The sequence below is a fragment of the Archocentrus centrarchus genome, chromosome 7, assembly GCF_007364275.1.
Source record: "Archocentrus centrarchus isolate MPI-CPG fArcCen1 chromosome 7, fArcCen1, whole genome shotgun sequence".
Taxonomy (NCBI): Eukaryota; Metazoa; Chordata; class Actinopteri; order Cichliformes; family Cichlidae; genus Archocentrus; species Archocentrus centrarchus.
The window spans coordinates 6,597,938-6,623,479 of NC_044352.1; the positions used below are offsets into that span (position 1 = coordinate 6,597,938).

At 42.3% G+C, this 25,542-nt stretch overlaps 2 protein-coding genes and 1 long non-coding RNA gene across 5 annotated transcripts; 2 read left to right on the forward strand and 1 right to left on the reverse strand.

Moving 5' to 3' along the window:
* Nucleotides 1-440: 440 nt before the first annotated feature.
* Nucleotides 441-5,222, reverse strand: LOC115783443 (uncharacterized). Its single transcript, XR_004020213.1, has 3 exons — nucleotides 5,006-5,222; nucleotides 3,013-3,234; nucleotides 441-2,920 (listed from the first exon to the last, which is right to left on the reverse strand). It is a non-coding gene; the product is annotated as an uncharacterized LOC115783443 (long non-coding RNA).
* Nucleotides 4,011-17,366, forward strand: LOC115783439 (tubulin alpha-1A chain). Of its 3 annotated transcripts, XM_030734259.1 has the most exons (5): nucleotides 4,011-4,155; nucleotides 5,409-5,631; nucleotides 5,713-5,861; nucleotides 5,960-6,886; nucleotides 17,301-17,366. In XM_030734259.1, exons 1-5 carry the CDS (start codon nucleotides 4,153-4,155, stop codon nucleotides 17,346-17,348), a joined length of 1,350 nt encoding a protein of 449 aa, XP_030590119.1. In that variant the 5' UTR covers nucleotides 4,011-4,152; the 3' UTR covers nucleotides 17,349-17,366. The 3 variants fall into 3 exon arrangements, with proteins under 3 accessions (XP_030590119.1, XP_030590118.1, XP_030590120.1); XM_030734258.1 differs by lacking the exon at nucleotides 17,301-17,366 and having other exon boundaries at nucleotides 5,960-6,992; XM_030734260.1 differs by lacking the exons at nucleotides 4,011-4,155; nucleotides 5,409-5,631; nucleotides 5,713-5,861; nucleotides 5,960-6,886 and adding exons at nucleotides 15,027-15,155; nucleotides 15,823-16,045; nucleotides 16,127-16,275 and having other exon boundaries at nucleotides 16,374-17,364.
* Nucleotides 17,367-22,377: 5,011 nt separating this feature from the next.
* On the forward strand, nucleotides 22,378-24,954 carry LOC115783442 (tubulin alpha-1C chain-like). The gene is made up of 4 exons (XM_030734262.1): nucleotides 22,378-22,395; nucleotides 23,403-23,625; nucleotides 23,718-23,866; nucleotides 23,965-24,954. The coding sequence occupies exons 1-4, from the start codon at nucleotides 22,393-22,395 to the stop codon at nucleotides 24,937-24,939; spliced, it is 1,350 nt and encodes a 449-aa protein (XP_030590122.1). The 5' UTR covers nucleotides 22,378-22,392; the 3' UTR covers nucleotides 24,940-24,954.
* Nucleotides 24,955-25,542: the final 588 nt, after the last annotated feature.

A 25,542-nucleotide genomic window follows, 5' to 3' on the forward strand; every position in this document is an offset into this window, starting at 1 on the left:
CTGATACCCCACGAAGTGACCGAGCATGTTTTCCATCTGTCACAGTGGAGCTCGTATGTTGAATGTCTTAACGCAGGTGCAGGCAGATCGACTACTTGGATGTGGCACATTTATCCTCTAAAACAGAAACAGGGAAGCATTTTGAGCCTTTGTTTGTGTGAGGTTGTTAGGGTGGGGCAGCGCCTCACAGGAAAACCGGCCTGGAAGGATAAAAAAAAAAAAAAAAAAAAAAAAAAGGAATAACAAAAATAAAAAAGAGATAATGATTGTTAATTAATATGCTGAGCATGTTAGTGAATGGCTGAGAATTTAGGGCACATGACTGATATAGGTCAATATTTTGACTGCACATAATTCACAGCAGCTTACATAAAGAAACACACTCAAGCCTACACACAAACCAAAAATCAATGCTACAACTGATATTAAACTACCCGCTATTGTTTATTTTTAGATCTAGATGATCAAACATTATATCCTTGAAGTCTGCATGGTAACAGAAAATAGAAATAAAGACTGAAAATACAATGTAAAAGCATGCATACAGCAAATGGAAATAGCAAGTTTGTGCAGGTCCATTTGGGATTGAAAAGGAGGAAGCCAAACATATACACATAACATTATGAAAATATATTCTTAGTGTTTCATAGCTCGTTCAGTCTCACAGGTAATTTTAAATCTGTGGCATCATATACTGTATGTAATATAGAGCAGAGCAAATGTCAGACAACCATATATTATTACAGTTATGAATGAATTATTAGGGACATCAACAGCGCTTAGCTGAACATATCTATCAAGAAAAATGTGTGCCAAATAAACTGAAGAGACACTAGAAAGCAAAGAATGTAATGTGACAGGTTGCCAAACTGTGTTAAAGTGTTTGATAAACATTAATGTGTCTGCACAGTTACAGGAAGAATGATTTTATTACCATTTAAACAACAACCTTGAACCAAACACTGCAGGAGCTTCAGTTAATAGCTAACCCTTTACGCTGCTTCTGGCCACACAAATCCTGGAAACCACTCACAAATTCACAAGCACCAAAGTCTAAACCCAGCGTAACCTAAATAATGATGACGGCATGACTAAATGAATGATTTGAAGGTAAACATTAACTGTCCTAATAGCCTTCATACGTCCCTGTACAGAAATGTTCCTAAGAAAAACAAAATAGAAATACAGACTAAAACAAGTATGTACAGTAATACTCCTCAGCATCTGAGCAACGAGTAGAGATATCAATACAAGTAAGTGAAGTTCAAAAAATAAGATAGTACATTCATTTAAATTAGGTAAGGTCAGTGTTTGCATCATAGACAGTGTAAAAGATGTATGCATCAACCATGATGTCATCCACCGGTTTGTGAAGTCCCGTTTTGAAGCCTTGAGATAAGAAGTGTTGCCGTTGCCGTTGTGGTGTTTTAAAATTTGGTGTAACAAGTGAGTCGGGGTGGAACAGTGAAGCACCATTTTTGTGATTGCTAAGTCGCTAGCCAGTGAGCATATGCTGGATAATCCTCCTTTCTGAAACTTGAAATAACCAAAATTTGAAATATTGACTGAATATTTTATTAATCGAATGAAATAATGGAACATTAATCGAATACGCACTTTGATGACCCAGAAAGAGTCAGGAATACGTTGCCGAACTGAGGACCATTTTCCCCATTGACTTTTATGACGCTGGAAGTGCTTTTGCAGTCACAGGTACCCCCCCCACCCCTCAGTAGCCATTAAAAAGAATGCAGGCCTTACTTTCCATACCTACAAGCTATGTCAGTCTTTTAGACTATCTATGGTTTGCAACTGTGTGGCAACAATCCACAAGAACCTCTGGCACCCGTCCCCAACCTGGATATATGGAGAGGGTTGCATCTAGAAGGGCATCTGAAGTGAAGGCTTTGCCAAACCAAATATGTGGATGAGATATAAGATTTTTATAAGACCAGCTATGTTGCTGTTGGAGGTAATGGCACTGATGAAAGGACACAAAGTGCGGCTGAAGCTAGTAGAGCGGAAGATGCTGAAATTTTCATCAGGAATGATGGACAGGATTAGGAGCAAGTGCATCAGAGGGACTGTTCAGGTTGGACACTTTGGAGACCAAGTATGAGAGGCAAGGTTGAGATGGTTTTGACAGGTGCAGAGGAGGGAAAAGGATACGCTGGGAAAAAGGATGTTGAAGACTGAGCTCTCAGGCAAAAGGAAATGGGGAAGACCAAAGAAAAGATTCACTGAAATAGAGGGTTGGTGTTACAGGACAGGATGCAAGGGACAGGGTGTTTGTACCTGCAGTTACTGTGAAGCTACAAACAATATTTAATAAGCTATAAAATGCAAATAAATATCCAAGATGCAGGACATGAGTAATATAATCCAGTATGCCTAGAAATGCTTACACATCCCTCTTGCCACTCAATAACCAGACTGTACCATGTAGCATAAAAATATGAATGATAAAAGGTTTAAAAAAAAAAAAATCTGGATTTTTAAAAATGTTGACAACTGTTTTCATGGGATTCTTTTTTTGGAAGATGAGAAAAGACATAAAATTCTAATGTTTTTAAACTGCTGTCACTGTAGACACACACCTCTTGAATCTAGATCTTAAGAAAAAGCAGACCCTCATTCACAGAGGTACCACTACTGCCTCTGGGACAACTGCCATCATAGTTTCATTTGTTGTTAGCAACTAAGGTGCTTAACTTCCTGTTAGGCGGCCCATGAAAACCAATTTATGGTCCATTTCATTGAAATTTGAAGGTTTAAGACACCGACAGAGCTGCATTCACAGTCTCCAGGAACAGTGCTGCTTTGGATGTGAAGTGCTGCTGTGCATCATCATCCTGTGCATGGAATCAGTCACGCCCCATCCAGTCATCCTGATGACATTTTTTTTTTATTGTCACTGGCTCTGTAAGATGAGGATGCATGCACATGCAGGGAAGAGAAAGTCAGTTTCTTCACAGAGACGTGATGATAGATTTTGGAGAGGACATGACTTACATCCCACCACAGAGGCAGCTGCAGTGCAGGCCCTTAATGCTGCTATTTAAGCCGGGCCACGTGACTACCAGATAAAGGCGGTCTATGTGGATACTGGGCTGTATCCAGGCAACTCCTTTATTCATTTCCTAGCAACCGTTAAATCTTGGGAGGGGGGCTGGGGGTTGGGCGTCTGTGGCCTACATGTCCCTCATGTATGACTGGGCAGTTTGACCTCTTTTTCTGAAGAAGACAAGAAAACAATGCCAAAGGACTGTTAATCTGCTCAATAAAACACAGATATCATGTAAAAGGTGATAAATTTTGAATAATATGTAAAAATCAATATGCATGAAAGTCATTCTGCAAAGGTTATATCAAAAATACAGGCAATAGTAAAAAAATAAATTAAGCTTTTTTTCTACTTGGAAGTGTGGTTTAAACTTCTATTTGGATTAACTGCAAATGTACATTTCACTGATATGGGCTTTAGTAAGACACTGGAAAAATATATAAATGCAGCGAAAGGTTTGAAATTCAATCTGGTGGTTACAAATTAGGGGAACATATGAAGAAAGATTAGCTGAGCAAGTGTGAAATAAATAAGATGCATTATACATAAAGCCTGACAAAATCAAATATAAATCAAAGTGAACACAGTTTTCAATCTCAGATGCAGACAGTGGTGCACTTTTTTTTTTTAAGTCTTTTCTATTCCATTACAAGCTTTTCTATGACTTGTTCTGTTTTTGTTTATTAGTTTTACCGTGAGGAGAAGCATATGAAGACTTTGTGTATAGCAGTCTGGGCCTGTCTGGCACAAAATGCTGAAAATTACGCAGCACTTTTCCCATAATCAGAGGCGCCATGCTTGCAGCACAATACGGCAGGATTGTTAGGGTGGGGTCTGTGGGGCGGGCCTTGTGGTGAGTAGAATCGGTCATCGAATAGAAAGCCACGGATGGATTCGAAACGTCAGACTGACAGGGGATGGACCAATAGGCTGCAGCAGCCACCGGCGCCGGGGTTTCCCTTGCATATATACCGCTGTCCATCCTCATGTGCGCCATTATCTCTTACATCGACCCCATAACAGTCGAATTGTAAGACTGCTTGTCGAGGAGCTTCTGCCACCCTCTTCTGCGACTATAACACAACAAAATGGTAAGAATTAAAAAAAAAAAAGAAAGCTTTGTTAACCAGCCATATTTGAAGTACACTTTTTAAGTGGGCTGTGATTTGTAAAGTTGAGGAGCATTAAGGGAGGAGCTGGGAGGGATGCTTTACCTTTAAATGAAAAGTGGGATTTAAAGCTTTGTGGGTGATGTAACTTTAGAAATATCGTACATATTTAAATGTTAGGTGGAGGTTATAGTCCCAGGTCGATGTGGGGAGATGTTCTGGCGCGTTTCGGGTGCGGGACGTGGCGGGCAGACCGAACAAAAGATGTTTTCAGGGATGGACAGGGTGAAGAATGGGAGGCTCTAGTCCAGCCGCCGACTCTGCGGTATTTTATTCTCTCACTCGGTATGACTAAAGCCCCGGTCATAACGATTCGTGACTGCGACGGGCTGTAACGGTACTTCACTTCACTGTCAGTCAGACTGGCATTAAGCTGTATCAGCTTAAAAAAAGCCCCACACCCATAGTAACCCAATCCCTAGGGAAAGTGGATGAAAAAGCCCTGTCAGCGCGGCGCCGGCCATTAAAAATGCATGCGAGTATCGGACACTCTTGGGCTGCCCCCTGCTAGTTGCCGCACTGATGTACAGCCAGCCGAGTCTTTTGTTACAACGGTTTATTTTCTCATTATAAGAGTGAGACGTGACACTGAATTAAAGTCAACAATTATAACAATTTTAACGGCAAATATGGAGCTAGAAGTGTAACTTCGAGGACAGCGGGGGCCTTTTTAAAACCACATTTTGGGGCTAAACCGGCAGATTTTTGAACCACTTTCCCACGTTTGACTGATGGTTCCACACATGCTGTTATTATGCGTTAAAATAAATACCTGTAGGCGTTACCAGTATGGCTGCCGAGTGGCGACCATTGTTTAACTGCCTGAACTTTTCTCCGTTGACTGCCCTCCCTGGTAAAATATGCACGCTTCCCGACGGTCCCGACGGCAACGGTTGCCAGCGTGAAGGGCTTGTCGCATAGCAACGCAGTTGCCGACACAGTGCAGTGCACCTGATGAGAGGAAAAAGGACTAGTTGTTGCTTTAAAAAAAAAAGAAAAAAGTGTTTAGGTCAATAAAAGTGACCCTTAACCAATACTAATGAATATTAAAAAAAGTTTGTTTTTTTTTAAACATTTTTTATACTTTTCTTTTTTCCCATTTGCATTACAATTGAATAAATATACAGCTAAATTAACCCCCCTTTATTTATTAATTTTTTTTTCTTTCTCCACAGCGTGAGTGTATCTCTATCCACGTTGGTCAGGCTGGTGTCCAGATCGGCAACGCCTGCTGGGAGCTGTACTGCCTGGAACATGGGATCCAGCCGGACGGACAGATGCCCAGTGACAAGACCATTGGAGGAGGTGATGATTCCTTCAACACCTTCTTCAGTGAGACCGGAGCTGGAAAGCATGTCCCCAGAGCTGTTTTTGTGGACCTGGAGCCCACTGTCATTGGTAAGTGTCATCACTGCTGGCTGAATATGAATTTAGAAAAATTAAAATAATGTAAAACTAATCTAATGTCTGTTTTCATAGATGAGGTGCGCACTGGGACCTACCGCCAGCTGTTCCACCCTGAGCAGCTGATCACTGGCAAGGAGGATGCTGCTAACAACTACGCCCGTGGACACTACACAATCGGCAAAGAGATCATTGACCTGGTTCTGGACAGGATCCGCAAACTGGTGGGTTACATTTATGACAGCTAGTTTCAAGTTTATCTTCAAAAAGAGAGACTAAATGAAATAATCCCTGGTTGTGGTCTCGCCCTCTCTGTCCTCAGGCTGACCAGTGCACTGGTCTTCAGGGCTTCCTGGTGTTCCACAGCTTTGGTGGTGGCACCGGCTCCGGTTTCACCTCCCTGCTGATGGAGCGTCTGTCCGTCGACTACGGCAAGAAGTCCAAGCTGGAGTTCTCCATCTACCCAGCTCCTCAGGTGTCCACTGCTGTGGTGGAGCCCTACAACTCCATCCTGACCACCCACACCACCTTAGAGCACTCTGACTGTGCCTTCATGGTAGATAATGAGGCCATCTATGATATCTGCCGTAGGAACCTCGATATCGAGCGTCCTACCTACACCAACCTGAACAGGCTGATTGGTCAGATAGTGTCCTCCATCACTGCTTCCCTGCGCTTTGATGGTGCCCTCAATGTTGATCTGACAGAGTTCCAGACCAACTTGGTGCCATATCCTCGTATCCACTTCCCCCTGGCCACCTACGCTCCTGTCATCTCTGCTGAAAAGGCGTACCATGAGCAGCTCTCAGTGGCTGAGATCACAAACGCCTGCTTTGAACCAGCCAATCAGATGGTGAAATGTGACCCTCGCCACGGCAAGTACATGGCCTGCTGCCTTTTGTACCGTGGTGATGTGGTGCCCAAAGATGTCAATGCTGCCATTGCCACCATCAAAACCAAACGCACCATCCAGTTTGTGGACTGGTGCCCCACTGGTTTCAAGGTTGGCATCAACTACCAGCCCCCCACTGTGGTTCCAGGCGGAGACTTGGCCAAGGTCCAGAGAGCTGTGTGCATGCTGAGCAACACCACTGCTATTGCAGAGGCCTGGGCTCGGCTCGACCACAAGTTCGATCTGATGTACGCTAAGCGTGCCTTTGTTCACTGGTACGTGGGTGAGGGTATGGAGGAGGGAGAGTTCTCTGAGGCCAGAGAGGACATGGCAGCTCTGGAGAAGGATTATGAGGAGGTGGGAGTTGACTCCATTGAGGGCGAGGGAGAGGAGGAAGGAGAGGAGTATTAAAAGGGATTTGAAGGCATTAGATAAAAAGGAGATATCTGACTGAAATGTGTCCTTTAAAGCATTCCAAATACAAATGTTATGTCATTTTGGCTGTTCAGATCTAAACCCCTGGATATGTCAAGTTTGGCTATGCTCTAAATAAAACATCTGTGATCTGAAACTGTTTGTCTTTTAATTATTCAGCTTTGAACTTTTATGAAGTATTAGTCATGAGTAAGTAGTCCAAAAATGCTTAAATGATGCAGCTTAAATTGTATACTAGACAATAACTATTTCAATTTGTAAATTTTTGCAACACTTGGAGGAAGGAATCTGCTTAGTTTCCTCAGTAGCATGCCAATATTTTTCTTCTAGTAATTTATACTGGAAGCAATTTCATACGTATTGCTTTTTAAATGCAAGAAATGTACATTTTCCAGAGTACAGTAGATATGTACACATTCACATATACATGTTAACACCGATGTGAACCACTGCCGGAAAGTGTTTAGAGGCAGGCTAACAGAAGTGTTTCCAACAGATATTTTAAATGGTAAATGGACTAGTTCGTATACAGTGCTTTTCTACTCAGTCTGAGCACTCAAAGCGCTTATAAAACAAACCAATTATTCAGCCGACCTGAAGAAAGGAGGAAGACTCCCAAAGCTTTACAACTTTAAAATCATGGTCATCTTTAGGTTTTAGGATAAAGTGAATGGGTCAGTTTAAAGGCCTTCTATCATTAAGAAACATGTTACCTTACAAATAAGATGCTGCCTGGTCTTTGGTTGTGTGAGGATGATAATTCACATGTCTGTGCAGCAGTTCCTTTGTAAGAGTGGCCTTTAGCCTTCTTTAGAGGACAGTAAGACTTAAAGTACATTATAAAAATATATTTTTCTGTTTCTTCCTCTATTAATTTTAGTGGTACATTCTGCTGAGTTAGGTGGACATTTTTCCCTTTTTTCTAACTGATCATCTAATGTTCTGTAAACAATCTAACAATTCCCTGAAAAGCAGCTGTCAACAGGACAAAAAACTTGTCTAGATGATCTTGTGTTTCTAGGGAAGCGTCGCCATCTTGTGGTGTTTTGCTTTTTCCCTGTTACTGGCTGACCTGCAGGTTACAGTAATCTGAGTTCATACATTTCTTTATAACAAGTGCTTTGGTGCATGTCTAAGGAGGAGCCTGACGTTTACAATGCTGCCTTCAAAAAAATGTTTTAAAATTGTTTGAACTGATATAGTTGAACCCTCTGCCGTTTTTGTGACCTGTAAAAAAAACACATAGTATTATTTCATGCTTTACCCCAGTGCAACTCACAACAGATCACCAGTTTGAGACCGGAGGAGACACAAACCCAGCCTGAGGGGGTCACAAGCTAGTGCTCTTCTAGTGCTGGTCCCAAGTCTGGATAAATGGGAAGGCTGCATCAGGAAGTGCATCCATCTGCTGTGGCAACCCCCTGGGAAGTAAAGGAGCAGCTGAAAGCAAAGTTACAAAGTGGGCGAACATTTTTTGAAGTGTTTTTGATTTCTTAAGTACCGGAAATATCCACATGAAAATTTCAGGCCTGAAAAACACATTTAAGTTCTGTTAAAATACTGTAACCAAATAAGTTTACAACACCCGCTCCACAATAGGGCTGCGACTACCGACTGTTTTGATAGTCGATTAGTCATCGACTACTGAAACGATTAGTCGACTAATTGGATTATGAATCACATAATTATGAAATGGCACTTATTTAGCTATCAGCTTTTACATTTAGCATAAGGTTATTTAAAATGTGGTAGTAAACACATACTTCAAAACTTTTAATCAGGTTTGCTGCTGATATAACTTTAACGGTCCATTTTTCCAACCATAAAAAAGAAAAAATCTAGTACTGTAAAACAAAGTTGGCACAGTTTCACCAGTATCCCCCATCACTAAACATGCCGCTGAATGCTATCCGTCTTTAAGTCTGATGTCATTTACGGGCCCAAATGCTTCTAAATAAACAGCAGAAGGAAAAAACCCACCATAAATATGCTTAGAACTACAAATAAACTTTATGAAATAACTTAATAATTTTAATGCTTTGCCTAGACCCACATTACATAGATCAATTTTGTCCCGTATTGTTTAATGTTAGAATATCAAATTTAATGAAAACTATGTGGGGTGAGACTGCTCCTTTATCTGGGCCACTGTTGCCAACTTGTGTAAGAAAACTGGCTGTCGACTGTCTCAAAGGTTGATAAAGGCTGAAGCGAGGACCGGGGATGGGAGCGGAGGGAGCGGGTGGGCAGGCTCGGTAGGCTCGGTGTTTAATTGAGGTTCGGGGGTTGGAGGGTGGAGACAACGTGAGGTCTGGGGGTGCCAAAGCGTACGAAGGGACACAGTAAGAAGGCTTTATGCACACAAAACATGGTGACGGCGGAGAATTTCGCTCTCGCTATATCGCTTTATGGGGCAAAAACCCCCCCCAAAAAAACCGCAACACTGAGCCCAACTGAGGTCTAGTTGTTTTTATGGGGTTGATCCGGCTGTCGGCACTAGTGATAGTGACAATTCAGTTTGGAGCGGCACAGGAATGCTTTAAAAAAATTGAAAATTGAAAACTGAAAATACGGGAAAAATACGGGATGACGCCGGGACAGAGGGGTAAAATACGGGAATTTCCCGGCCAAAACGGGAGACTTGACAGGTATGCCAATGACTGCTCACTATTAAAGATGATTGTAACATACCTTATCAACTGCAGCCATTTCCGCTTCTTTTTCTCATTGGTAAAATCACAGCTGAGTGTGTTTTTTTCGAGTTAAAACAACCAGGGACACAGCATTGCGGCAAGTTGATCACGTAACAGTTTGGACCCGGAAATGGAAATCTACATCATCACTTAACAACCGGATTGCGCATGTGTGAAGCTCGCCAGGAAGATGTCTCACTATGTTAAAAAAAAAATCACCAGTAATAATAAACGACTATTATCGACAATTAAATTCGTTGTCAACTATTTTTATTGTTGATTATTGTCGACAGTGTTGACTAATCATTGCAGCCCTACTCCACAACTCTTACATTTAAAAATGGGCAAGTAAAAAATGACTAGAAAACTATTCTGACCTAGAAGGAATCACAACTACGGTAGTGGTGGTCTGTCAGGGCAAGCAAGGCTAACGGTGCTTGCCCAGTGAAATCTAAAAATAGACATCACTTCAAACCTACCAAAGTGAAAGAAATCTCACTGCCTGCATCTCAAACAGCATTCTGCCATAAAACTTCTGGCCTGTTTAAGATAAGATAAGATAAGATAAAACTTTAATGATCCCACGACGGGGAAATTTGCGCATTACAGCAGCTCAGTACAGAAAACTAAAAATAGAATAGAATAAAATAAAATAGAAAAACACTATACACATATACATAAGCACTATATACAGAAAATATATAGTCAATACACACATGTACATATACACACATATACACACACATCAAAACACTATATACAGATATCAAAATATTATATACATTTGTAGCCGGTAAGGTACACAGCATACACGGTATGCATTATATGGGTGAGTGTAATAAATAAAATGTATCTGGACTGTAAGGATAAAGTGATGGCAGAGGAGGTAAAGTGTCCAAGTGACTCAAGACATTATGAAGTGTTGTACAGTCTAACTGCTGTTGGGATGAATGACCTGCGAAAGCGCTCCTTCCTGCAGCGAGGATGTTTCAGTCTCTGACTGAAGGAGCTGCTCAGCTCACCCACGGTCTCATGCAGAGGGTGATGGGGGTTGTTCATGATGGATGTCAGCTTTGCTAACATCCTCCTCTCACCCATCACCATCAAAGACTCCAGAGGACACCCCAACACAGAGCTAGACCTCCGCACCAGTTTGTCGATCCTGCTCCTGTCCCTTTCGGTGCATCCACCCCCCCAGCAGGCCACTGCATAGAAAAGGGCAGATGCTACCACTGTGTCATAAAAGGTCTTTAACAGAGTCCTGCAGACACCAAAGGACCTCAGTCTCCTCAGCAGGTGGAGTCGACTCTGGCCCTTCTTATACAGGACATCTGTGTTTGTAGTCCAGTCCAACTTGTTATTGAGATGAACACCCAGGTATTTGTAGGAGACCACTGTCTCAATGTCCTTTCCCTGGATGTTCACCGGTGCTGTAGGGGGTGGCTTCCTCCTGAAGTCTATGATCATCTCCTTCGTCTTGCTGGTGTTGATTTGGAGTGCGTTGTTCTCACACCAGCCGACAAAGTCACTGATGACACCCCTGTATTCCTGGTCGTTCCCATCTGATACACATCCAATGATGGCCGTATCATCTGAGAACTTCTGTAGGTGGCAGTGGTCCGAGTTGTACCTGAAGTCTGAGGTGTACAGACTGAACAGAAAGGGTGAGAGGACCGTGCCCTGTGGCGCCCCCGTGCTGCAGACTACTACATCAGACATACAGTCATGGCACCTCACATACTGTGGTCTGTTGGTGAGGTAGTCGATGGTCCATGCCGTCAGCTGACTGTCTACTCCGGCTCCCTCCATCTTCCCTCTCAGTAGTGCAGGCTGGATGGTGTTGAAAGCACTGGAGAAGTCAAAGAACATGACCCTCACAGTGTTTCCTGCCTGCTCTAGGTGAGAGAGGGATCTGTGCAGCAGGTAGATGATGGCATCGTCCACCCCAATGCCGGGCTGGTAGGCGAACTGCAGGGGGTCCAGCGCTGAGCTCACCAGTGTGCGGAGGTGATGAAGGATGAGCCTCTCCATGGTCTTCATCAGGTGAGAAGTCAGGGCCACAGGTCTGTAGTGGTTGGACTCCCTGGGCTGTGCGATCTTTGGCACTGGAACTATGCAGGAAGTCTTCCACAGTTCAGGAACCCTCTCCAGATTCAGGCTCAGGTTGAAGATATGCAGTACCACCAGACAGAGCTGGTCTGCACAATCCCTGAGCAGTCTGGGGCTGATTCCATCTGGACCCGCTGCCTTCCTGATCTTCGTCTTTCTGAGCTGACTTCTCACCTGATCAGTTGTGAGGTGGATGTGAGGCTGGGTTGGGGTGGGTGATGGGGCTGGCTCCGCTGTAGGTGAGGGTGAGGAGAGTGCAGGCAATGATAGCACTACACCAGGAGAGAGGGGGGTCAGCATACGGAGGGGGGCAGATGGGAGCTGAGGGGTGGGGGAGGTGGTCAACGACCCAGAGTCAAATCTATTGAAAAACAGGTTTAGGTCGTTAGCCCACCCCCGGTCAGCAGACACTGTGGCTCCTCCATTGTCCTCGAAGTGGCCAGAGATTTTTTTCATGTTTCTCCAGACTTCTCGGACTTTGTTATGTTGGAGCTGTTCCTCCATCTTCCTCCTGAAGCTCTCTTTGCCTCTCCGGATCTTGTATTTCACATCCTTTTGCACTCTCCTCAGTTCCTCCTTGTCTCCAGATCTGAAGGCCCTCTTCTTCTCGTTCAGCAGGGCCTTCAGCTCTGGGGTCACCCACGGTTTATTGTTGGAGAAGCACCGTACCTTCTTGGTTGGCACAGTGTTCTCCACACAGAAGTTCATGTAGTCTGTGATGCAGTGGGTGAGGGCGTCAATGTCCTCACCGTGAGGCCTGCAGAGTTCCTGCCAGTCTGTAGATTCAAAACAGTCTCTCAGTTTGCATCCATCCTTTGAATTACTGCCCCCTTGTGGCACAGTTGGCTACTGTCTCCATGAGCAGGTTTAAAGCTGCCGCTAACTCTGCTCCTGCCATGTCCACTTTAATAAACTGAACAGATGAAGGGTTCATAAACACTTTCAGATTAGTATCCTTGAGGAATAATTTGGTTGAATGAATGCACTGAGTTATTTTGCTAATACACCACCTTAAGAGACACCACATTTCAATACACCACTATGAGGTTTGAGGGCCTAAAACTTGGAAAATCTTCATACAGTAAGAAGTTAAAATTTGCTTGGCTTGTAAATATACTAATGGTATTGTACAAAATATATCATCTGATATCTAAGGGGGTCAGGTGTTTTTTGTTTTTTTTTAGATTTTTATGATTTTATATAATGACTCTCTCTAGTCTTTTAGGCTTATGACCCTTGACAAAGGAACAGTGTCTTGGTGGTTTTTCAGATAATATTCTTCTCTAAACTCAGACATTTTTGTATTTCAGTCTCAGTGAGGAAAATTTATCCTGTGTTTGCCAAAAAAAAAAAAAAAACCCAAAAAAACCCCAAAACAAAACAGGGATTAAAGATAAAAACCAATAAAAATCCAGCAAATGGTGGGAATATGATTCTTCAGTTGCTGCTCCTAAGCTGTATAAAACTTGACTCTTTCATATCATGTCTGTCACACTGGCCACTTTTAAATTGATGCTTAAGGCACACCACAACAACTTGGCTTTAAATCCAGCTTGATTTGAGAATTTATCATTGTTTTTATTTTAATTACAGTACTGTGCAAAAGTCTTAAGCAACCTCTAAATTCTTTATATTTTGCTAGGAAAATGGGAAATGGGTGCAGTGATTTATTGAAACATGTCCAAACATAAATGGAAATACAGTATATAAGGCAAAAACAGAGTTTGTACAGTTGCAATGAGCTTGAAAGTCCATATTTGGTGTGACCACCTTTATTCTTCATAACAGCCTGAACTCTCTGAGGCAGCTTTCTTGTAATTTCTTTAAGTAGTCTTCAGGAATAGTTCTCTAGGCTTCCTTAAGAACATTCAGAGCTCTTCTTTGGAAATTTGCTGCCTTTTGTTCTGTTCTCTGTCAAGATGATTCACCATTGCTTCAATATTGTTGAGGTCCGGGCTCTGGGAGGCCAATCCATGACTGATCAGACCACTGATCACTTCATCAGACCTGCTACCACTGTTTTTCAGTCCAGTTCTTGTATAGTTTGGCATACCTCAGTCTTTTCCCTTTGTTTCTTTTCCACAAGAAAGGCTTCTTGACAGCCACCCTTCCACTGAGACCATTTCTGAGGAGGCCTCAGTGAACAGTAGATGAATAAACTGAAGGGCTGATTTCTATAGATAGTTTTTTGGGCATGCCATTTCTTCCTTTGTCCTCCATTTGTCCAGTTTCCTCAAATTATTTAAAAACATGCACAAGTGCTCAGCTAATAACTCTGCAGAAATCACCTGTTGGTGAAAAAACACTATGTTATGTCTTTCAAAGCATTTTTTGTAGACTCAACTAAACAAATGATGGGGAAACTATTGTATCTTTAAAAAATTACTAGAAGTCTGGCTCCTTGAAGGTAAGCTATAAAGAAATAAGGGTGGCTCAAGATATTATACTTCTTGTTTTTAGTGGTTAGTGTTTGCTTTCGTCAGTATGTTTGTGTTTTTACTCTGTCTGGCTTCCTGTTTTGTGAAAAGAAGGGGAAAGAGTACTGTTTTTGAAATGTGCTCCATAAATAAACTTGACTTGTGACTCTTTGGGCCCCAAGCACCAGGTTGGGAAACATAAATCTTCACTGTTTAGAAATATGGACTACAGGTATTTAAAAAACAAGCTTGCAGCAGTAAAATGCATCAGTTTGGTTGAACAATGTCGTTATTTATTTCACAAAAGGTGTTCTTTTAAATTTTACTGATAATTGTGCTTGATTTTCTTTTTGAGGGCATTTAGTGGATTTTTACTTGTCATTTGTTTTATTTGGAGACTTTTCTTCAGTTAGGAGAATCACCAGTCATAATAAATAAAAACTGTTTAAAATGTTTGCTGATTTTGCCCAAAAATAAGGTTTTAAGAAGCCCCCCGCCCCCAGGAAGTTATCCTTCGCCCACCCTCTTTGTGTTTCTCCCATATCTTTCTGTTCTGTTTACTTTGAGTAACATTTCTCCCTCCTACAGTGAATCTGACTATATTTAGTGGACTCTGTAAAGTAACGTATGAGTACAGGCAATAAAAACATAAAAATGTCAGATTAATGAAAAAGTATGCACTTCCTGTATGAAGCACACTGCTGGCAGTCGGGATTGCCTCAACTTCCCGTGGCGTGTCAGACAAAATGTGACGCTTACAAAGTAACAAATAGGAATAGAGCTCATGTGACGCTATCCAATCAGATTTAGCTGAGCGTTTCCGGCGGGCCAGCGAGTATAAAAGGCCCCGCCTAGAGGGAGCGCAACAGTTACCTCTTACACAGGACTCATAAAGGCCTATTTGTGGGAGCTAACGTTTTTCTCGCTTTCTCTTCCTCGTTTTAACTCTGAAAATTAACTTAAAGAAACATGGTGAGTGTTGACGGTTTTTCTTCTCTTATGATAGGGTAATTCAATTCAAACTAATTTGAAATCAGCAAAGTTAAGTATAGCCATTGTACTTTAATAACTAAAAGTCATAATGTCAGGCTGTTAACCATCTTTAATCTTAAATAAGCTGTTTTTACTGCACTTCTGGTGTAACGTGACGGGGCACAACCCAAAATTTAGTTCAGCCCCGGCTGCCTGTTTCCGGCTTTTCATGCGCGCATTGACCCAGTTGGCAAAGGTCAGCCTGAAGCATTCCTCTGATTAGCAAATCTTTGAAGGGGCTGGCCTCTTTGAAACAGCAGAAAAAGACTGCAAACAAAATCAGCTCACTTAAAACTTCATGGGCCTTTTATTGTGTGTGTCTTTTGTTTGGTTTGAACTTTTGATGTGAAAATGTTTGTTCTCAACACAAAAGATTCTCTTGTCCTGAACCACATGTGATTTTTCTAAAGGGCTCATATGGTAACAGGCTTCATGGGACTATAATCATGATTATGTGGCATCTGGCTCTTAACAAAGAGCCTATTGTCTTCCTCACATCTAACATTAGATCAAGCACAAGCCTCAACATGTGATGAGTAGCTTTCAGCTAAATTAGAATGAGAGTGCCAAATAAATGGGCTTTTTATTTTAACCCCCCCTCCTGCAGCGTGAGTGTATCTCAGTCCACGTTGGTCAGGCTGGTGTCCAGATCGGCAACGCCTGCTGGGAGCTGTACTGCCTGGAACATGGGATCCAGCCAGATGGACAGATGCCCAGTGACAAGACCATTGGAGGAGGTGATGATTCCTTCAACACCTTCTTCAGTGAGACCGGAGCTGGAAAGCATGTCCCCAGAGCTGTTTTTGTGGACCTGGAGCCCACTGTCATTGGTAAGTGTCATCACTGCTGGCTGAATATGAATTTAGAAAAATTAAAATAATGTAAAACTAATCTAATGTCTGTTTTCATAGATGAGGTGCGCTCTGGGACCTACCGCCAGCTGTTCCACCCTGAGCAGCTGATCACTGGCAAGGAGGATGCTGCTAACAACTATGCCCGTGGACACTACACCATCGGCAAAGAGATCATTGACCTGGTTCTGGACAGGATCCGCAAACTGGTGGGTTACATTTATGGCAGCTAGTTTCAAGTTTATCTTCAAAAAGAGAGACTAAATGAAATAATCCCTGGTTGTGGTCTCGCCCTCTCTGTCCTCAGGCTGACCAGTGCACTGGTCTTCAGGGCTTCCTGGTGTTCCACAGCTTTGGTGGTGGCACCGGCTCCGGTTTCACCTCCCTGCTGATGGAGCGTCTGTCTGTCGACTACGGCAAGAAGTCCAAGCTGGAGTTCTCCATCTACCCAGCTCCCCAGGTGTCCACTGCTGTGGTGGAGCCCTACAACTCCATCCTGACCACCCACACCACCTTAGAGCACTCTGACTGTGCCTTCATGGTAGATAATGAGGCCATCTATGATATCTGCCGTAGGAACCTCGATATCGAGCGTCCTACCTACACCAACCTGAACAGGCTGATCAGTCAGATTGTGTCCTCCATCACTGCTTCCCTGCGCTTTGATGGTGCCCTCAATGTTGATCTGACAGAGTTCCAGACCAACTTGGTGCCATATCCTCGTATCCACTTCCCCCTGGCCACCTATGCTCCTGTCATCTCTGCTGAAAAGGCGTACCATGAACAGCTAACTGTATCTGAGATCACAAATGCCTGCTTTGAACCAGCCAATCAGATGGTGAAATGTGACCCTCGCCACGGCAAGTACATGGCCTGCTGCCTTTTGTACCGTGGTGATGTGGTGCCCAAAGATGTCAATGCTGCCATTGCCACCATCAAAACCAAACGCACCATCCAGTTTGTGGACTGGTGCCCCACTGGTTTCAAGGTTGGCATCAACTACCAGCCCCCCACTGTGGTTCCAGGCGGAGACTTGGCCAAGGTCCAGAGAGCTGTGTGCATGCTGAGCAACACCACTGCTATTGCAGAGGCCTGGGCTCGGCTCGACCACAAGTTCGATCTGATGTACGCTAAGCGTGCCTTTGTTCACTGGTACGTGGGTGAGGGTATGGAGGAGGGAGAGTTCTCTGAGGCCAGAGAGGACATGGCAGCTCTGGAGAAGGATTATGAGGAGGTGGGAACTGATAGCATGGGAGATGATGATGAGGGAGAGGAGTATTAAATGGCTGTATGTCCCCTTCATGTGATCTGTGCCATTTATTGATGTCATAAATAAAGTTTGTTCAGTAACTAAATTTTATTTTTGTGTGCTTTGTTTTATACTGTGGTTAAAAAAACACAGGATAGTTAAACTCTAATTAATGGTAGAACATTCAAGGTTTAAGTTGTGTCTAAGAGTAAATGTGCTCACATACTTTATCTTTCTTTTTTTTTTTTTTTTTTTTTTCTCTTACACACTGCACTTCAGAATCCAAAAACTCAAAGCCTGTGCGTTAGTTTTATGAAACATTACTAAGATGGGACAAAGGATACAAACTGAATTTTACTGAGGTCAGCCCAGTAGCAATAGCAAAGTTTTTTTTTTTTTTTTTTTTTTAAATTCCCTAACAAATTTTCACTTAATGCTTCACCTCATCAGCATCCATCTGCAGCGGTTCCACACCCAAACAGTTCAAGAACCACTGTGGTTCAACCTAACAATCTAATGGGTGTCTTATGCATGATCACAACTACTGTTTGTATCAATGGAGCTCTGCTGAGTTTAGTCACTTGGGGGCAGTGATGTTCCACAGATGTTTTGAATCAATATGGTGAAATGAACTGATCACCATTTCAGATGGTACTTCACATGGCATCGATTTGCAGGTCTCATAATTAGTGTACCCTGGTTCAGTTCAGGCTTATACCCAGACCATAAAATGAGGTCTGGTCATGAGCCCAGGTGTCAAGTGTGTGTAGTTACACTTTTATATTAAAGAGTATTACTATGAAAAAGCTTGAGCAGCTCAATAATCATTTAATAGATGCTTTGAAGATTTAAGTTGCTTTGTAACCTCCAGTTTTTCTTTAGTGTGGATGTAAAATGAAAAATTACTTTTACCACAGACTTGATTATTGATCAGAGAGAGGGGGAAGCTCCCTATTTTCTTTCCCATCATAACAGTTATTTCAGCTCATACAGCAAAGGCTGCATATACATCAAGTAATCAGTTAAAGAACATAAAAAAGGATAGGCTTCTTCAGATAAACATTTCTTCTTAAATTTGAACAACTGACATGTTTTTCTTTTTTGTTATGAATTTCAGAAACTCCAAGAATTCTGATTTATTAGAAACAATTTAAAAAAATGGATTAAAATGGCACTTTGAACTTTGTGGATTTTAAATGTCTCTAATAAAATGGATCATGATTTTATACTTTCATTTACAGTATTAAGAGACATTAAGAGATTTTACTTTTAAAGAACTGAAATATAAGTCTGCCATAAAAGATAAGAACAAGGACCGGAACTGTAAGAAATGAGATATTCTCAAGTGTAAAACAACCCCTAAATATCAAGTACCTAAGACACGTTATTAAACCTATGAAGCTGACATGTCATTCAGTGAAAAATAGGCTTAGAGGTGGAATAATGTAGGTTATACAGTGAAAGCGTCATCTTATACATCAGCGCACATTTGTTTCTGATAAGTTTGATCCTCTGCCAGCTGAGGATTTGAATTCTTTGTGACATTTGTTGTTGAGAGAAGCCCTCCACAGGGTCAGTGCCAGAGCATGAGCGCTGGGCAGGAACGCAACTTTCACAGGGGCGGGAAAAAAAGTCCATTTGCATCAAACAAAAACCAAAGTAAAAACTGAAACTAGGTGTGACAAATAAAACATTTAAAATGAACTAAAATAAAAATAGGGAAATAAAAACTAGACTTTTGAAATAAAGGAAGTTAAGTTCAATGATAATAATCTTACAAAACTAACTAAAATAAAGTAAAAATAAAAGGTAAATCTTCTCAGCTTTAGTCTTTAATGTGGTCAAATTTGTAACTCTAACAGGCAACAGGAAGCTTCGATCAATTTGTTTACTGCGACTGGGACATCTGCGTGACCTGAAACGTTGTGTTTGTATTCAAATTATAATAATTAAAAGCTAACAGTGAAACTAATGAAAACTAAACTAAAACTAAACTCTCAGACAATAACAATTAAACTGAAATGATCCGAAACACTTATTAAACTAAAATGTATTGAACATAAAAAATGAAACTAATGAAAAAAAAGCTACAGTACAATAACTCTGATGTGCACAGCTGTGCTTGCACTCACGGAATAAATCCACAAAACAGCTTCTGAGCTAAAATGCAAAACAGGAAACCGTTGGATTTACATTTAATTTAAAACAGTAGGCCTACTGCAAGAGGCAATGATGAAACTACATTTGGCCACATTTACAGGCTACACAATAAACATGACAGGATTGGATATTCATAACAGCAACCATAAATCCATTAGTTAAACTGCAGGAATGTCTTAACAGTAGAGCTCCCATGGGTGGTTATAAAAATCCTGGGAGTTCTAGTGTTAAAGACATGAAGGCCTGGATGACCTCTAATTTCCTGCTTCTAAATTCAGATAAAACTGAAATTCTTGTACTCGGCCCCACAAATCTTAGAAACATGGCATCTAACCAGATACTTACTCTGGATGGCATTACCTTGGCCTCCAGTAACACTGTGAGAAATCTTGGAGTCAGTTTTGAACAGGATATGTCCTTCAATGCACATATCAAACAAATATGTAGGACCGCTTTTTTGCATTTGTGCAATATTTCTAAAATTAGAAACATCCTTTCTCAGAGTGATGCTGAAAAGCTAATTCATGGATTTATTACTTCTAGGCTGGATTATTGTAATTCATTATTATCAGGCTGTCATAAAAGCTCCCTGAAAAGCCTTCAGCTGATAAAAAATGCTGCAGCTAGAGTACTGACAGGGACTAGAAAGAGAGAGCAGATTTCTCCCATATTGGCTTCTCTTCATTGGCTCCCTGTTAAATCTAGAATTAAATTTAAAATCCTTCTTCTCACATACACGGTCTTGAATAATCAGGCCCCATCTTATCTTAAAGACCTCATATCACCCCAACAGAGCACTTCGCTCTCAGACTGCTGGCTTACTTGTGGTTCCTCGGATACTTAAGAGTAGAATGGGAGGCAGAGCCTTCAGCTTTCAGGCCCATCTTCTGTGGAACCAGCTCCCAGTTTGGACACCCTCTATATTTTCATGATTAAGTGTAAAACCTTCCTTTTTGATAAAGCTTATAGTTAGGGCTGGATCCGGTGACCCTGAACCCTCTCAGTATGCTGCTATAGACCTAGGCTGCTGGGGGGTTCCCATGATGCACTGAGTGTTTCTTTTTCATTTACCTCTTTTCACTCTCTGTGTTTACACGCCACTCTGCATTTAATCAATTGTTATTATTAATCTCTGGCTCTCTTCCACAGTGTCTCTTTTGTCCTGTCTCTCTCCCCTCAGTTCCAACAGGTTGCGGTAGATGACTGCCCCTCCCTGAGCCTGGTTCTGCTGGCGGTTTCTTCGTGTTAAAAGAGAGTTTTTCTTTCCCACTGTCACCAAGTGCTTGCTCATAGGGGGTTGTGTTGTTTTCTCTATAATTTTATATTAAGGTAAAGACCCTACAATAAAGCACCTTGAGGTGACTGTTGTGATTTGACACTGTATAAATAAAATGGAATGTAATTGAATTGAATTTAAAATTTGCAAAATTAAATGTACCCATAATCTGAAAAGTGTAAACAATTCCTGTCTGAGATGGCGTACAAAATCACAAGTGATCCTTTTTCAAAGTGCACAAGTGGATGAATTAACTCACCGCACACTAGAAAATTTGGTGTCACCGAGTGTGAGTGCAGAATTTCTCAACACATTTTTTTGTTTTGCAAGCTGCACAAGCTGATGAATAACCTTTTTTTTTCCCTTAAAGAGAGAGGATTGAGGAGAATTTCACAAAGTCTGACTTGCATCTTTTCTATAATCATCGGGGTGGATTTAAGTCTACTTCATCCTTTAAGCCCCAGTGTGGGCTCAGTGTCATCAGCCATATTAGTCACCGTTATCACTGCAGTTGCACTCAGCTTGAGCTTCGTTGTTATCATTGTCGTGACTTTTTGCAAATTTTTTTTTTTAACTATTTCAACCATAAAACCTATCCATACTCACAGTTTATAATAGTGTGTCAGAAGCACACAGCTGATGGGGAACAATGACCTTTTTTAAACAGGCCTGGACCAGCAAGAGAGACAATTTCCATAACCTGTTTTCTCACCTCCTCGCTAAGCCTCATCTAGGTTCTCTTTCAGTGCATTAACCTGGTCAGCCAACCCTGCACTACATTATCTGTTCCATTCCACTGGATTTCCAGCCCTTTCACACAGCCTTGAACAACAGCTCCAATTTCTGCAGAATATTTGCCCCTTCTTCGACTCAACCCTGCATGCTCCCAATATGTCTGCTAGAAAGAGAGATAGAGGATGGCTGAAGTTAGCCGGGGGCAAGTTTATATATGAAAAAAAATCTGCCAGGTTTTAAGATGGTGACCAACATACTTCACTCTAGCCCAAGGCCATTGGTTATACTGAACCCTGCTCTGGATCAGAGCTGGAGTTTTAGGTAGAGGTGTGCACAAAAGTGAGTAAATAATTTCCAGATCTAATTCCATTATCAGGCCTCCTCTTTCCCGTTCCTAGCATCTCTTTGGAATCTTAGTTCACAAACCTTCTTGTTAGAAAAATAATTGTTCTTTGCAAATAGCTGGCAAATGGCTAGATGCATCAAGCCTAAGCTATACCTTAATTTTGTTCCCTAATAATTCTGAAATACATAAAAGCCTAATTTCCATATGCAAGTGCAACATGCCACTTCTTTATTCTTACTGAAAAAAAAAAAACGTTTTAAGTTCTTGAAACCATTTTGTACTCCACTAATATCTAAGAACTCACAAGAAAGCACCTGCACAGTTCTCCACCCTACCGCACCTTCCAGTTTAACCAATAGGAACATGGCTCATGTGACATAAAACCAACCAGATTCAGCAGAGCGTTTCCGGCGGGTCTGCGACTATAAAAAGCACCGCGTAACAGGCGCTCGTCATTTATCTCTTACACGGGATTCATTAAGGCCTTTTTGTGGGAGTTAACTTATTTCCTCTCCTCCTCGTCTTTAATTCAGCCCTGAAACGTCTTAACTTCAGCAAACATGGTGAGTGTGAGAAGTTTTCTTTCTCGTATCAAGTGCCGATTTAAACAAATTCAGAATTGAAATGCTTAACCAGCTGTGGCAGAAATCAGCTGGAAGTATCAGTAGGATTTAGTGTCAACAGTTTAATTTCAAAAAGGGTAAATTTCAAACTGTCAACCAAACTAAGCTGTTTTGACTGCACTTTTGATGTAATGTGAGGACGCATCCAAAAATCAAGTTGAGTCCTGGCTGTCTGTTTCCGGCGTTTCATGCGCGCAGTGAGCCAGCTGGAAAAGGTCATCCTACTTTCAGCCTGAAGCATTCCTCTGATTAGCACCTCTTTGAAGGGGTCAGGTCTTCATTAAACTGCGACCGCAGACTGTAAACAAACCAGCTCACTTAAAGCTTCATTGTTCTTCTTCTTCTTCTGATGTCTTTAGTAGTTCAGGGTGTGTATAGGCTACTTTTTGTATGAAACTTTTTAGCCATCTACAGCTGTGTTTGGTTTGCTGGACTTTGATGTGAAAATGTTTTGTTCTTTGCACAAAAGATTGTCTTGTCAATTTGTGCACTTTGTCATCTCTCTCTCTCTGATGATCTCTTTCCAATGTCTACTATGGTTTCCAGTTTATGAGAGGGTCTAAAAGGTGGAGGTGAGACAGAACCAGAAGTAATGCCTCTAAATGCTAAAGTGCCAGTAAGATGGGTATTGGTGATGGGACAAGTGCTTAATTAACAAGAGGTTGCCTCTTGTTAATTGCAGTGATAGAGAACCGGTGAAATTCTCAGATGACCTCAGCATGGCTAGAATCCTGTGTTCTATGCTAGAATTCTACTATTGTTGAAGTGAATTATTTTAAGTGCATTAGAAACATGATATGAAAACAGCCCCAAGTAAACCATGGACTCAAAGTCCTCTCAGGCAACTTTACATTAGTTTAGGAACTGGTCGTACCATGCGATTGTTGGATACTTGGATAAAATAGAATGAGGTCACCAAATAAATGGCTCTCCATCTCCCTTCACAGCGTGAGTGTATCTCAGTCCACGTTGGTCAGGCTGGTGTCCAGATCGGCAACGCCTGCTGGGAGCTGTACTGCCTGGAACATGGGATCCAGCCGGATGGACAGATGCCCAGTGACAAGACCATTGGAAGAGGTGATGATTCCTTCAACACCTTCTTCAGTGAGACTAGCTCTGGAAAGCATGTCCCCAGAGCTGTTTTTGTGGACCTGGAGCCCACTGTCATTGGTAAGTGTCATCACCACTGGCTGAATATGAATTTAGGAAAACTAATGCAAAATATCTCTGAAGCATATCCAATGTAATGTCTGTTTTCATAGATGAGGTGCGCTCTGGGACCTACCGCCAACTGTTCCACCCTGAGCAGTTGATCACTGGCAAGGAGGATGCTGCTAACAACTACGCCCGTGGGCACTACACCATCGGCAAAGAGATCATTGACCTGGTTCTGGGGAGGATCCGCAAACTGGTGGGTTATATTTATGGCAGCTAGTTTCAAGTTTATCTTCAAAAAGAGAGACTAAATGAAATAATCCCTGGTTGTGGTCTCGCCCTCTCTGTCCTCAGGCTGACCAGTGCACTGGTCTTCAGGGCTTCCTGGTGTTCCACAGCTTTGGTGGTGGCACCGGCTCTGGTTTCACCTCCCTGCTGATGGAGCGTCTGTCCGTCGACTACGGCAAGAAGTCCAAGCTGGAGTTCTCCATCTACCCAGCTCCCCAGGTGTCCACTGCTGTGGTGGAGCCCTACAACTCCATCCTGACCACCCACACCACCTTAGAGCACTCTGACTGTGCCTTCATGGTAGATAATGAGGCCATCTATGATATCTGCCGTAGGAACCTCGATATCGAGCGTCCTACCTACACCAACCTGAACAGGTTGATTGGTCAGATTGTGTCCTCCATCACTGCTTCCCTGCGCTTTGATGGTGCCCTCAATGTTGATCTGACAGAGTTCCAGACCAACTTGGTGCCATATCCTCGTATCCACTTCCCCCTGGCCACCTACGCTCCTGTCATCTCTGTTGAAAAGGCGTACCACGAGCAGCTAACTGTATCTGAGATCACAAACGCCTGCTTTGAACCAGCCAGTCAGATGGTGAAATGTGACCCTCGCCACGGCAAGTACATGGCCTGCTGCCTTTTGTACCGTGGTGATGTGGTGCCCAAAGATGTCAATGCTGCCATTGCCGCCATCAAAACCAAACGCACCATCCAGTTTGTGGACTGGTGCCCCACTGGTTTCAAGGTTGGTATCAACTACCAGCCCCCCACTGTGGTTCCAGGCGGAGACTTGGCCAAGGTCCAGAGAGCTGTGTGCATGCTGAGCAACACCACTGCTATTGCAGAGGCCTGGGCTCGGCTCGACCACAAGTTCGATCTGATGTACGCTAAGCGTGCCTTTGTTCACTGGTACGTGGGTGAGGGCATGGAGGAGGGAGAGTTCTCTGAGGCCAGAGAGGACCTGGCAGCTCTGGAGAAGGATTATGAGGAGGTGGGAACTGATAGCATGGCAAATGATGATGAGGGAGAGGAGTACTAAATGGTTCTATGTTCCCTCCTTTGATCTCTACCAGTTATTGTCATAGTTTGTTTACTGAAAGCACTATTTGTGCTAATGAATTACAGGATAGTAGTAGAAAGATGTTAAAATTTACATATTCAGTTTTAGTCATTCCTGCTAAAAACATTGTCTTGGCTGGAATCAAAATAATGGCTTCTTACTCTTGTCCACTGTGTTTAATGTATTTATATGGATGTTGCCTCCATGGTGACTCTCAAACTCAATGTACAGATGAAGCTGTACTCATTTCTACTCACTTGAGGGCAGTGATGTTCCACAAATGTTGGAATGTTTGACACTGATAAATTGTTGCAGGTTCTCCACTTGACTTCCACAGTGTCAGATTTGCAGATATCACAATTAGGAGTGCAATAATTCTCTCAAACCATGGTTCATTTAACACCTTAGTTTTGGCTCATATCCTGAGCTGGATCATCCAATGGGCATTCTGTTCATGTGGCCAGGGGTCCTATCCAGACCCATGAGACATTGGTTCCTAGATGTTTGTAACTTGATATTCCACTCATGCTTGTACCTCTTAATTTTCTTTATTTGAATGAGAAACAAAATCAAAAATGTCTT